This window comes from Geotrypetes seraphini, chromosome 1 (genome assembly GCF_902459505.1).
Source record: "Geotrypetes seraphini chromosome 1, aGeoSer1.1, whole genome shotgun sequence".
Taxonomy (NCBI): Eukaryota; Metazoa; Chordata; class Amphibia; order Gymnophiona; family Dermophiidae; genus Geotrypetes; species Geotrypetes seraphini.
Window position 1 is genome coordinate 485776327 of NC_047084.1, and position 13002 is coordinate 485789328.

The following is a 13002-nucleotide window of genomic DNA, read 5'->3' on the forward strand; positions in this document are numbered from 1 at the left end:
GAAAGTTTAGAGAGGGAAAGCCATGAGCAAAGCCACCCCCTCCCCACTGTTCTCTGGATCAAAGATACATAAACATATTTACACTTCCCCCTCTGTATTCCCGGTGATAGGGGAAAAACAACTCGGCGAATACCGAAAAACCGCAAATAACTTTTCGTTTGTTATTTGCGGTTTTCTGTTAAAAACTCTAGAAAATAGGCTAAAATCGCAAATAACCTGACCAGTTCCTGTGAAGAAAGTGCAGCGATTATTCTCTGTACAATGCTGGGAGCAGCGATTTTCTCTGTAACGCTGGGAGCTGCGTTTTTCGCTGATGTAATTTGGGGGCGGAGCCTGCAAACGAAAAACTGCGAATATGGAGGGGAACGTGTACTCTGCTTGTGAATGTAATGTGGAAGAAATAATAAACATGGTTACAAATGTGTTGTCATCCTTCCATCTTTTTTTAGAACAAAAAATGAAAGGGAGTAAATGCTTCTTATGGTTGGAAATGCAGTTCTGTTATAGTGTGGAAATAAAATTTATTTGTGACATTTAATTGGGCTTATGTAAGTTTGTCAATAGGTTTTATGCAAGTCAAGTCATCTAGTTTTAATATGTTGAACCCCGGTGCTTATGACATAGCACTGGTTTGCAAAGCTTATCATTTGTGAGGCTGAGCACTTTAATTCCTCTGGGAAATTTTAATCCTTTGATTTCTTGGTTAGTGCTGTTGCTTGCACAGAAGTCGTTTTTCATTTTGAGAAACTGACCATGAAACTAAGCACGGAGAAGCACATGCTTTAATTTAAAACTCATTAGATGATGGGATTAAATTGATGTTTTACTGATTATTTAATTTTTTTATCTTTTTGGCAGAGAACTGACGAGCTGCTTGCTTCTGGTATCACTAATGGGCCTTATACCATGAGCAGTTCTACTCCAGCTGCAGGTACAGTGAGATTTTTTTGGAAGAACGGTTTGTTCTGGTTTTTTGTTGTTGGAAAAATTGGAATTCTCTTGTCATGTGAACTGATCTTGTTGATTTCCGTAGTCTTAGAATTAGTAGAACCATTGTGCACACATTTCATGAACATGTCATCGAAGCTTTACATTTACTCATGTGTTTGAATGTAATTAAGTGCTAGGCACAATTTAGTGACTGGTGCAAGAAGGAATTTAGTACACCAGAATGTATACACGTTAGCAAGCTGCCATTTAAATCCTGTGGTAACGAAGGAATTAACTGTTAGTCCTGAATGCCCAAAAAATGTGTGCAAAACTGGAAGGCTTAACGTGTAGGGTTTTAATGCTAGAAATTTTCTTTGAGTCTGAGGTGGAGTAAAGCAGCTTTCATTAATATAGGTTGCTGTGTGCCAGAATGGCTTACCCATGAGCCTTCTTGTTTGCCTTTATCTCCGGGGAGAGGTAGATGAGCAAGATGGGCTTCCCTTAGCTCCGAAATTAACCAGTACCGTATTTTCGCGGATATAACGCGCGCGTTATACGCGTTTTTACCTACCGCGCATACCCCTCGCGCGTTATATGCCTGAGCGCGGTATACAAAAGTTTTTAAACATAGTTCCCACCCCGCCCGACGCCCGATTCACCCCCCCAGCAGGACCGCTCGCACCCCCACCCCGAACGACCGCTCGCACGCGCTCCCACCCGCACCCGCATCCACGATCGGAGCAAGAGGGAGCCCAAGCCCTCTTGCCCGGCCGACTCCCCGACGTCCGATACATCCCCCCCCGGCAGGACCACTCGCACCCCCACCCCGAAGGACCGCCGACTTCCCGACAATATCGGGCCAGAAGGGAGCCCAAACCCTCCTGGCCACGGCGACCCCCTAACCCCACCCCGCACTACATTACGGGCAGGAGGGATCCCAGGCCCTCCTGCCCTCGACGCAAACCCCCCTCCCCCCCAACGACCGCCCCCCCAAGAACCTCCGACCGCCCCCCCAGCCGACCCGCGACCCCCCTGGCCGACCCCCACGACCCCCCCACCCCCCTTCCCCGTACCTTTGGTAGTTGGCCGGACAGACGGGAGCCAAACCCGCCTGTCCGGCAAGCAGCCAACGAAGGAATGAGGCCGGATTGGCCCATCCGTCCTAAAGCTCCGCCTACTGGTGGGGCCTAAGGCGCGTGGGCCAATCAGAATAGGCCCTGGAGCCTTAGGTCCCACCTGGGGGCGCGGCTTGAGGCACATGGGCCCAACCCGACCATGTGCCTCAGGCCGCGCCCCCAGGTGGGACCTAAGGCTCCAGGGCCTATTCTGATTGGCCCACGCGCCTTAGGCCCCACCAGTAGGCGGAGCTTTAGGACGGATGGGCCAATCCGGCCTCATTCCTTCGTTGGCTGCCTGCCGGACAGGCGGGTTTGGCTCCCGTCTGTCCGCCAACTACCAAAGGTACGGGGAAGGGGGGTGGGGGGGTCGTGGGGGTCGTGGGTCGGCTGGGGGGGCGGTCGGAGGTTCTTGAGGGGGGCGGTCGTTGGGGGGGGAGGGGGGTTTGCGTCGAGGGCAGGAGGGCCTGGGATCCCTCCTGCCCGTAATGTAGTGCGGGGTGGGGTTAGGGAGTCGCCGTGGCCAGGAGGGTTTGGGCTCCCTTCTGGCCCAACTACACAAAGGTACGGGGAAGGCGGGTGGGGGTGTCGTGGGGGTCGGCCAGGGGGGTCGCGGGTCGGCTGGGGGACGGGCGGAGGTTCTTGGGGGGGGGGCGGTCGTTGGGGGGAGGGGGTTTGCGTCGAGGGCAGGAGGGCCTGGGATCCCTCCTGCCCGTAATGTAGTGCGGGGTGGGGTTAGGGGGTCGCCGTGGCCAGGAGGGTTTGGGCTCCCTCCTGGCCCGATATTGTTGGGGAGTCGGCGGTCCTTCGGGGTGGGGGTGCGAGTGGTCCTGCCGGGGGGGGGGGGATGTATCGGACGTCGGGGGGGGGCATCAGGCTTTCAGGATGGGGACAGACCTTCAAGGGGGGACAGGACTTCAAGGGGGGACAGTGCACGGAAAGTCAGGGGGGGTGAACGGAGAGTCGGGACAGCGCACGGAAAGTCAGGGCAGTGCACGGAAGTCAGGGGGGGTGAACGGAGAGTCGGGACAGCGCACGGAAAGTCAGGGCGGGCGAAAGGAGCGTCGGGCATCATGCGCGGTATACCCGTGAGCGCGGTATACAAAAGTTTTTGTACATATCATAGTGATTTCTGCGCGCTATACCCGTGTGCGCGTTTTACACGGGTGCGCGTTATATCCGCGAAAATACGGTATATAGTGACTGAACAGATCTCTCTTCCCTCCCCCCAACAAGGGAAATGTGGAGAGATGGCGTTCCATAGGCAGAGACTTAATAGAGGGGCCAGGGGCTGAAACGGAAGGCAGAAAATCAAGGCAATAGGCAAATAGCACAGTTACTCAGTGGTAGGGCTGGCCCTGCCCAACTCCCTCCCATCCTATAGTAAAACCAAAATATCTCCATCTCCATAAGAACCAAGCTAAAGGAGCTTATTTATTTATAGGACATGTGGCCCGCACAGTCTGCAGAATTCTTGGCGGGTAACAAGTAACACATATATATTCTTCATAAAATAACATAAAATCTAACCATACTACATAAAATAACTCACATGTAAACCGTGCCGAGCTTCATCTCTATGGAGAGGATGCGGTATATAAACTTAAAGTTTCGTTTAGAAGTAACAACCAAAAAACAAGCTCAATAAAATTGAATTTGTTTCCTGCTAAATATACAAGTTTAATATCCTCCAGGGGATTAATATTAAGAAGAGCTACAGCAGGGACTTAATTTGCATTGAACTACTGCACCTGGGCATTGATTGGTCCCTTCATTGACAACTGTCCAACGCTTTGTGGAGAAGCTTGTGAATACTTTTTTCTCTGACTTTCTGTTGGTATTTGCAGTGAAGCTTGAGCTTACTAACCAGGCTGATATTATATGGGCTCTATTACTGGACAGTTTTAGTTTTTTGGTTTTCTTCCAGGTACTTGTGACCTGGATTGGCCACTGTTGAAAACAGGACTGGTCTGACCTAGTATGGCTATTCTTATGCCTTCTTCCCAAGAACAGACATGTAGAAATGTAGACTTTATTCATCACTTAAGCTCTCCAGGTCATAAGAACATAAGACTTGCCATATTGGGACAGACCGAAGGTCCATCAATTCCAATATCCTGTTTCCAATAGTGTCCAACCCAGGTCCCAAGTACCTAGCAAGATCCTAAGTAGTAAATCAGATTTTGTGTTGCTTATCCTAAGAATAAGCAGTGGATTTCTCCAAGCCATCTCAATAATGGCCTATAGACTTCTCTTTTAGGAAATAATCTAAACCTTTTTAAAATCCTGCTAAGCTAACAATTTCACTAAACTAAACTAAACTTTAGGTTTGTATACCGCGCCATCTCCGCAAGCGCAGAGCTCGGCACGGTTTACAGAATTAAGAGGAAAGGAACTACAATGAAGGATAAAGGAGAGGGACTAAGAGGATAGAGAGGGACAGAATACTAGAGAATGGGAGGTGATTAGATTTTTGCAAAGAGCCAAGTTTTCAAGTGTTTGCGGAAGGATTGGAAGGAGCTTGAGTTTCTGAGTGGGGATGAGAGGTTGTTCCAGAGTTCTGTGGTTCTAAAGGGGAGAGATGTTCCAAGTTTTCCTGCGCGGGATATACCTTTTATAGAGGAGAATGATAGTTTCAGTTTTTGGGAGGGTCTGGTGGAGTGTGGTTTTGAGGAATTCCAAAAGAGTGGGATAACGGGAGGAAGGACGCCATGTAGGATCTTGAAGGCTAAGCAGGCACATTTAAAGAGGACTCTGGAGTATACTGTGAGCCAGTGAAGCTTGGAGAGGAGTGGGGAGACATGATCGAACTTGCCTTTTGCGAAAATAAGCTTAGCCGCGGCGTTCTGAATTAGCTGAAGTCTATGGAGGTTTTTCTTAGTTAGGCTTATATAGATGGAGTTGCAGTAGTCCAGTCTAGAGAGGATAGTAGATTGAACGAGGACGGTAAAGTGAGAATGATGAAAGCAGGATCTCACCTTCTTCAACATATGAAGGCAGAAGAAGCATTTTTTTATCAAAGAATTGAGGTGATCATTGAAGGAGAGAGAGGAGTCTATGATGATGCCTAGGACTTTGCTTGAAAACTCAAGCTGAAGAGTGGGGCCAGAAGGTAATGGGATGGAGGAGGGTAAATGATCTAATGTTGTGCCGAGCCAAAGTAGTTTTGTTTTGGACTCATTCAGTTTCATTTGTACAGATTGGGCCCAGGATTGGAGATTCGTTATACAAGTGGATATGTTCTCAGCAAGGTTAGAGAGGTTCAAGTCGGTCTCGAGGAGGATGAGGATGTCATCAGTGTAGGTGTAGAGAGTTTCTAGGGGGGATAGATGAAGGAGTTTCAGAGAGGACATGTAGATGTTGAAAAGGATAGGAGAGAGGGGGGAGCCTTGCGGGACTCCACATTTCGGTTTCCAGGGGGGGATGGGGTACTGTTTAAGTTAACGGTGTAGGAGCGGAAGCGTAGGAATTTCGAGAACCAATCTAGGACTGTGGAGTTTATGCCTATTTCGGAGAGTTGGAAGATTAGGATATCGTGATGGATGACGTCGAAAGCTGCGGAGAGGTTGAATTGTAGGAGAACAGCGAATCTGTTGCGAGAATGGAGTTGTTGCACCTTAGAGATTAGTGAGGCCAGAAGGGATTTGGTGCTGAAGTTGGGTCTGAAGCTGAATTGGTGGGGTAGGAGAATAGAGAATCTTTCTAGGTAGGATGAGAGTTGAGTGAATATGATGGATTCTAATAACTTGGTTAGGAGGGGGATATTTGCTATTGGGCGGTAGTTTGATGGTATGGAGGGGTCAAGGTCGGCCTTTTTCAATAGAGGGGCCAATGAAATATGTCCCATGTCGGAGGAGAAGAGGCCCGATGTTAGGGCTGAGTTTATAAGATCGGTGAGGGAAGCGATGGCCTATGTAGAGGTGTTCTCGAATAGGTAGATGGGGAAAGGGTCCAAGGTGCACTTGCAAGTTTTTAGTTTGAGGCAAAGTTTGGAGACTTGCGATTCGGAAACAAGTTCGAAGACGGTCCAGGATCTGTCAGCTGGAATGGGGGTGGAGACAGGTAAGGTAGGGTTGGCGTCAGTAGAGACCAGGGAGTCTATATTCTCTGGCAACAAATTCCAGAGTTTAATTACACTATGTGTGAAGAAATATTTTCTCCGGTTTGTTTTAAATCTACTACTTAGTAGCTTCATCGCATGCCCCCTAGTCCTAGTATTTTTGGAAAGAGTAAACAAGTGATTCACATCTACCCTTTCCACTCCACTCAGTATTTTATAGACCTCTGTCATATCACCACTATGATTTCCTATGATCCATGATATCGTCAGTGAATACCATTTAAACATCTTGAAAATACTGTAACTGAGACCTAGCTGGATGAAAGTGGAGAAGCACCAGTGGCTGAACTATGCCCCACAGAATTCACTATCCTGCACCAACCAAGATGAAATGCAGTCCTGATCTGAGAGACAATCAAACTGCGCCGAGTCTCCATCCCACACCTGTCTCAGTCAGAATGCCTCCTAGTCCAGCTGGGAGATAAGAAACCAATGTCCACAGAGCATCTCGCAATAATGCATCATCTGTACAAGAACTGCTGAATCTGATGACTGAGGTAACCCTGAGCTACTGATCATGGTAGACTTTAAACTGCACATTGAAAGTCCAGACTCCACCACTGCTGCCTTTCTTGATGCGATGGCAGCTCTAGGATTCACTCAGGTGATCTTGGTTGAAATCTTTGAACATAAGGTTAGTGGCATTGGGATAACACCCCTGATCATTTTCTAATTAAACTTTCTAGTAAGGCCTACGTAAATAAGATGGGTCCAACCAAAGTTTGGAAGGAAATTCAAGACACAAGAAATCTGACTGCTGATAACTTCCTCCCTCCATATGGATGAAAAGATGACGGCAGTGTCAGAACAAGTTGATATCTGGTATGCACGCCTAGCAATGGCATTAGAAAAAACAACCCCTCTAAAGAAGTTCCTATGCTCTACAAACTTTCCCTATGGTTGTCCCTAGAACTACAGGTCCTTAAGCTTCAAGGATGTCAACTGTGATGGCATCTGCCTCGATACTAATATTGCTAGATTTCTCAGCAACCTTTGATGTCACGTACCATAATATCATGCTTATAAGACTGGCAGAAACAGATATCTGTGGCAGAGTATTTACATGGTTCAATTCTTATTTGTCAAACAGACAACAATCAGTTCTGTTGAGCACATCATTACCTTGGACACTGAACTGTGGAGTGCCACAGGGATCCATGCTATCTCCCATTTTATTTAATATCTAATGTAACATAAAAATTTATTTATGAATCACAGTGCCTTTCAGTTCAATGTGATGTACAAAAATAAAAAACTGACCATTATCAGCAAAATTATATAATACTAGTCTTTAAGCCCGTTACATTAACGGGCGCTAGAGCAGATGTCTGTCTGGGTTTTTTTCTTTGTCTCTCTCTCCTTGGACGTTGTCTGTCTGTCTGTCTATCATTCATTCTGTCTGTGTCTCTCCCTGGCCCCCCTGCCTACTTGTATTTCTCTGTTGCACCATGCCTGCCTGTCTCTCCGTGGCCCCTTTCTGTCTCCCCCCCCTCCCAGAGCAAAGCATGATTGTTTTCTGCCCCCGAGCACACCCCTTTCCCTCTCCCCCTGTTGTGCCATGCCTGCCTGCCCCGTGCCTGTTGTGCCATGCCTGCGTGCTCCGTGGCCCCCTTCTGTTCCCCCCTGATGATTGCTGTCTGCCCCCCTCCCCCCAAAGCAGCCCCCTCTCCGTCTCCCCCTGGTCCCCTGTTGTGCAATGCCTGCTGCCCCATGGCCCCCTTCCGTTTTCACCCCCCTCCCATTCTTACCCTCCCTCCATTCCTCGAACTGGAGCTGGGGCTGCATTGTTCACCTCTTGGCCCAGATCTCCTGCTTCTTGGCGGTGGGCGGGGCTGCAGGAAGATGTGCGAGCGTGGCGGCAGCGGCAACCCCGACTCCTTCTTCAGCACCATGTCGGGAAGGTGGAGAGCGGCCTGCAAGGTTCGCTACAGCGACTGGTGAACCTCAGCAGGCCGCTTTGAAGAGGAACGGCAGCGGAAGGGAGGAGTCGCTGGCGTCTTCTGTACAGTCACGCGCCTACAGCTAGCGCAGGCGCCGTGAGGTCTGGCACAGAAGCACACCTCACGCCACCAGGAATCACGATCTTTGAAAAGCGCATGCGCGCTTAGCCTTTTATTATTATGGATTCAAATTCTAAAAACAATTCAATCATTAACATATTTAACAAACAATTCAGGGCTCCTTTTACAAAGCCTCGTTAGCGGTTTAACACGCATAATAGCGCGTGCTAATTTTCCGGCTGCACTAGCCGCTACCGCCTCCTCTTGAGCAGGCGGTAGTTTTTTGGCTAGCGCGGGGGTTAGCGTGCGCTAAAAAGGTGCACGCGATAAAGCCGCTAACGTGGCTTCGCAAAAGGAGCCCTCAGTTTTTAATAACTTTTGAAGTGCATATAAGAAGTAGAATTAACAAGCAGAGGTCGAATTTCAAGGTCCGAAAGAGCTGCTTGATAAGCAAGTTGCCTGCTAACATATTGTTTGTGTGAGCAACCTTTCACCGAAAGAAAAGCAAAGAAAGAAGGTCTTCGCGATACACGTTTTTTAAGATGTAAACAAAAATGCATCTACAAAATATTCTGGCAGTAAGCCATTTACCACCCTTTTATTTATTTAAAAATGTATAGCCTGCTGCATCCACATTTATCGTGTGTAACCTGTACAGGCATAGTGGGTCCGCCCATCCCCACTTAATCTAAGGCCTGATTGGCCCAGGCTCTAGGCGCCTGGGCCAATCAGGTCTTAGACTTAGTGGGGATGGGCGGACCCGCTATGCCTTAGGCCTGATTGGTCCAGGCTTCTAGAGCCTGGGCCAATCAGGCCTTAGGCTTTGGCGGAAGACCCATCTGGCCAAAAGAAAAGGTTAGTTTGGTGGGGTGGAGGTTTGGGGGCTGTTAGCGCAGGGGGGGAGGGTGCAGAGGGGGTGCGTCTTTGGGCAGGAGGGATTGGGCACCCTCCTGCCAGCGATCGTAGTGTCGGGGGGGCATCTTCTGGCAGGAGGGTTTGGGCACCCTCCTGCCAGCGATCGGTAGTGTCGGGGGGGTGGCATCTTCTGGCAGGAGGGTTTGGGCACTCTCCTGCCAGCGATCGGTAGTGTTGGGGGGGGGCAGTTGGTAGTGTCGGGGGGGGGCATCTTCTGGCAGGAGGGCTTGGCCACCCTCCTGCCGGCAATCGGACAGGCGGCCGCGGCCCGCTATACTTATAGCGGCAGAGAGATCCCTTGCCGCAATAAGTATAGCGGCCGCGTCTACTTACAATGTAGACCAGCATTTTGTTGGCCTATATTCTAAGCGTCTCTTCCTCTACTAGGGAGACGCGTAGGGCCGCCTAGGTTCGCCTAAGGCCCTTAGGCGAGCTTAGGCATCTTGCGGGCCTCCCTAGGCTCCCGGAGGCGCCTTCAATATAGGCAGCCTGCCTGGGGAGCATTTTTTAAAAAAACGTGCATCCCAATTGGCTGATTAGACAGCTGTAGGACGCCTACAGCTGCCTAAAATCTGGACGCACTTTGTAGAATCAGGGCCTAAATGCTCTGACGCTGCTCTAACACCCATAGAATTCGTCCCAGGCCGCAGTAAAAACCTCTATCGCGGCTTAGTAAAAGAGGGCCTTAGTTTTCTCCCTATTCAGGTTCAGTTTAAATTTCGACATCAAACTTTCTACTGCTGTTGGTACCCTTTCAATACTTAATAGTTCTAAAGTGGACAAGGAGGTAACCGGAATTATTTTTGTAATCTTGTCTGCGTAACTAAAATTCTTAACTCCTACTTTAGAAAGTTTACCCCCCCCCTCCTCTTTTACAAAAGCGTGGAAGAGGTTTTTAGCGGAATGCTCTGCGCTGCTCCGATGCTCATAGGAACTTTATGATCGTTGGAGCAGCGCAGAGCATTCAAGTGTGCCAGTCGGCACTAAAAACCTCTTCTGCATTTTTGTAAAAGGGGGTTAATGCTTAATGAAGAGAGATAAACATTAAAAAGTAGTGGAGAAATAGGAGAGCCGTTGGGGACACCATAAGGATTACACCATTTTTTTTTAAGAAAAAGCAATACCTAATTTTACCTGATAGCTTTGTGACCTAAAAAAAAACCAACCTCAAACCAATGGTTAACTTTCCCAGATAGACCAAAGGAATCCAAACATTGAAGAAAGATGTCATGGTCTAGCGAATCAAATGCACTGCTTGAGCCTCTGGATGAGCTGCTTTAGTCAATGAACACAAAATTTTATATCTATGCTGATATGAAACTACTCATGCATTGAACTAGATCTACCCACAGCTTTGAGTAAACTGACTGCCTAAACTGTAACTCAGTAATGGACAAACAACAATTATGCCTGAACCAAAGCAAGACAGAGATTATAGGTTCCTAATAGAGAATGACATGGGGACAAATTTTTTCCCATCCCGGCGGGAACTCATTTTCCCGTCCCCGCGATTTCTTTTCCTGTCCCTGCCCCATTCTTGCAAGCTCCATCCTCATCTGCGCCAGCCTCAAACGCTTTAAAATCATAAGTGTTCGAGGCTTGTGCAGTTAAGGCAGAGCTTGCAGGAATGGGACAGCGAGAGCAAGAAAACTCATGGAGACGGGACAGGGAAATAAAGTTCCTGCGGGGACGGGGACACTGTATGTAAGGCTTGATATAGCTTAATTGCTATTTATAATGCACCTAGAACTCCGATTTGCGAGGATTGGTGGGATATTAGATTGCATATAGCATAGCATAACATAACAGTAGACAAATACCTGACTTCAAAATACTTTGGGGGAAGTATGAATGCCCCCTAAAATCACAGATCAGGAATTTTGTGATACTTCTAAACGCATAACTCACTCTGATCCTGCAAATTCAAACAACCATTAGCAATTGTCTATATATACTCTTTCTGTACCTGGACTATTTCAGATCAGTTCCTAATATCTTGTTTAACTGTACAAACAACTTGCCTTGAGTTTAGCCACCCATCTGTTTATCCTAAATGGACTATATAATACCCATCTTTTCCCCATGTAACATCTGCATTTGGTCCTTCGGCTATATGATGAGCGTGTGTTGTACAAAAGTATCGGCATCAAATCTATGTTCCAATGTGTGCCTTTTAGGTGTTTCATAAGTATTACATGGATTTTGTATTATATATCTGCTATTTGAATTTCGTTCTATTAAGTATATTTTTGAAATTTTCATGGTACTTCTATTAAGTTTCAATTTGCTGATTCTGAGTTTACCTCATTCATTGTATTAATGTTTCTATTTGGTCAGTTTACTATTGTTATGCTGTTAACACAATTGTAAGTTTTATGTTGAACTATACTTGCTGTACACTGCCTTGGGTGAATCTCTTCATAAAGACGGTTAATAAATCCCAATAAATAAAATACCAACTTTCTGCAGTTGTAATTAAAGTGGTTTACATATTATATTTGGGTATTTATTTTGTACCTGGAGCAATGGAAGTTTAAGCGACACAAGCTGGATAGTGAAAGTTCAGTGGGGACGGTATTTTTTTTAGCATCTCTGTAACTTTTGTGAGCATTAGTCATGTGATTAGATTGTGCAGAATTGGTTTTGATCTGTTCTGGTGTAGGATTACCAGATTTCTTCTTGAAGAAATGAGGACATGTGGCCCCGCCCTGTTCTGGTCCCAGCCCCACCCCTCATTTCACGAGCTCAGGGCCATGTCTGGAGGGCTGTCGAGCATGCACAGATGTGACGTGATGTGGTCACATGTCATCACATCCCGAATGCTTGGAGGCCTTCCAAACGCGGCCTTGAGCTCGGGAAACCCGGTTTGAAAATATGTCCAGGCACTTGGACAGTCCTCTAAAAAAGAGGACATGTCAGGGTTTTCCTGGACATCTAGTAACCCTAGTTTTGGTGGATCATCAACAAGTTTGGATCGATGATTATTCCTCATGAACCCTGACAACAGGAGAGCTCTACAGGGCTTAGTCCTGTCTACATTTTAATATTTTTCTTCAAGTGGTATGTTGACTTATGCAATCTTCTTGGTGACTAACATTTAAACGGAACATATCCACTTTTTTGTTTCCATACATAATAATGTTAGTAACTGTGGCACTGTTAAGAAATGTTTAGTTGCTATTCAAGAGTGGTTAACACTAGTGCTGCCCGATTCAGGGGAAAAAATTTTGATTCGATTCAGCCTATTGAATCGATTTTTCAATTCAATTTTCCTGCCCAATTGAGTGTTTTTTTTTCAAATATCCTGGTGGGTTTATTTTATAGCCCCTTCACCCACACTGGCACTGTGGTGTAAACAAAATAAACAAACAAAAAAGACTTCTCTCTCTGTTAAATCCTAGCTCACATTTATGGTCTAACACCAGCTCTGGCAGGATACACATTCCAAATCTGACATATTGTAATCACAAAACAGAAAATAAAATTTTTTTTTTTTTTTTAAATTGTCTGGTCATTATTGAAATCATGTTGGTCCCAGGCTCTGGTTATCTTCTGATGACTCGCTTGCCAGGGTCTCCTCCCATTTCTCATTTCCTTCTTTCTCCGTGCTAACCATCCATCTTCCATCTCTGTCCTCCCCTTCCCTTCCCTTCCCTGGAGGTCTGGCATCTTTCCTTTTTTTCATCTCCATCCCTGCAGCTGCAACAATGGACCCCACCATCCCCAGATCCACCATCTCTCCTTTTATTAACTAACCTTTCATCCAGCATCTCTCCCTCCTTCCCCACCACCCCAGGGTTCACCAGCTCTCCCTTTCTTTTCCCAACTACCCTCCTATCCAGTATCTCTATCCCCACCCCCTCCACACCATCCCTTGTGTCCAACTTCTCTCCCTTTCTGTTCCTTCCCTCCCTAAATCCCA

At 47.1% G+C, this 13002-nt stretch overlaps 1 protein-coding gene across 6 annotated transcripts in view; it reads left to right on the plus strand.

The window, feature by feature from the left end:
- Positions 1–13002, plus strand: part of PTBP3 (polypyrimidine tract binding protein 3) — a 255937-nt gene that overhangs the window by 82044 nt on the left and 160891 nt on the right. For all 6 annotated transcript variants that reach the window (XM_033926068.1, XM_033926101.1, XM_033926075.1 and 3 more), the window contains exon 2: positions 859–931. In XM_033926068.1, coding sequence (XP_033781959.1) covers positions 907–931 — 25 coding nt within the window. In that variant the 5' untranslated portion in view covers positions 859–906. The remainder of the gene's footprint in view (positions 1–858; positions 932–13002) is intronic.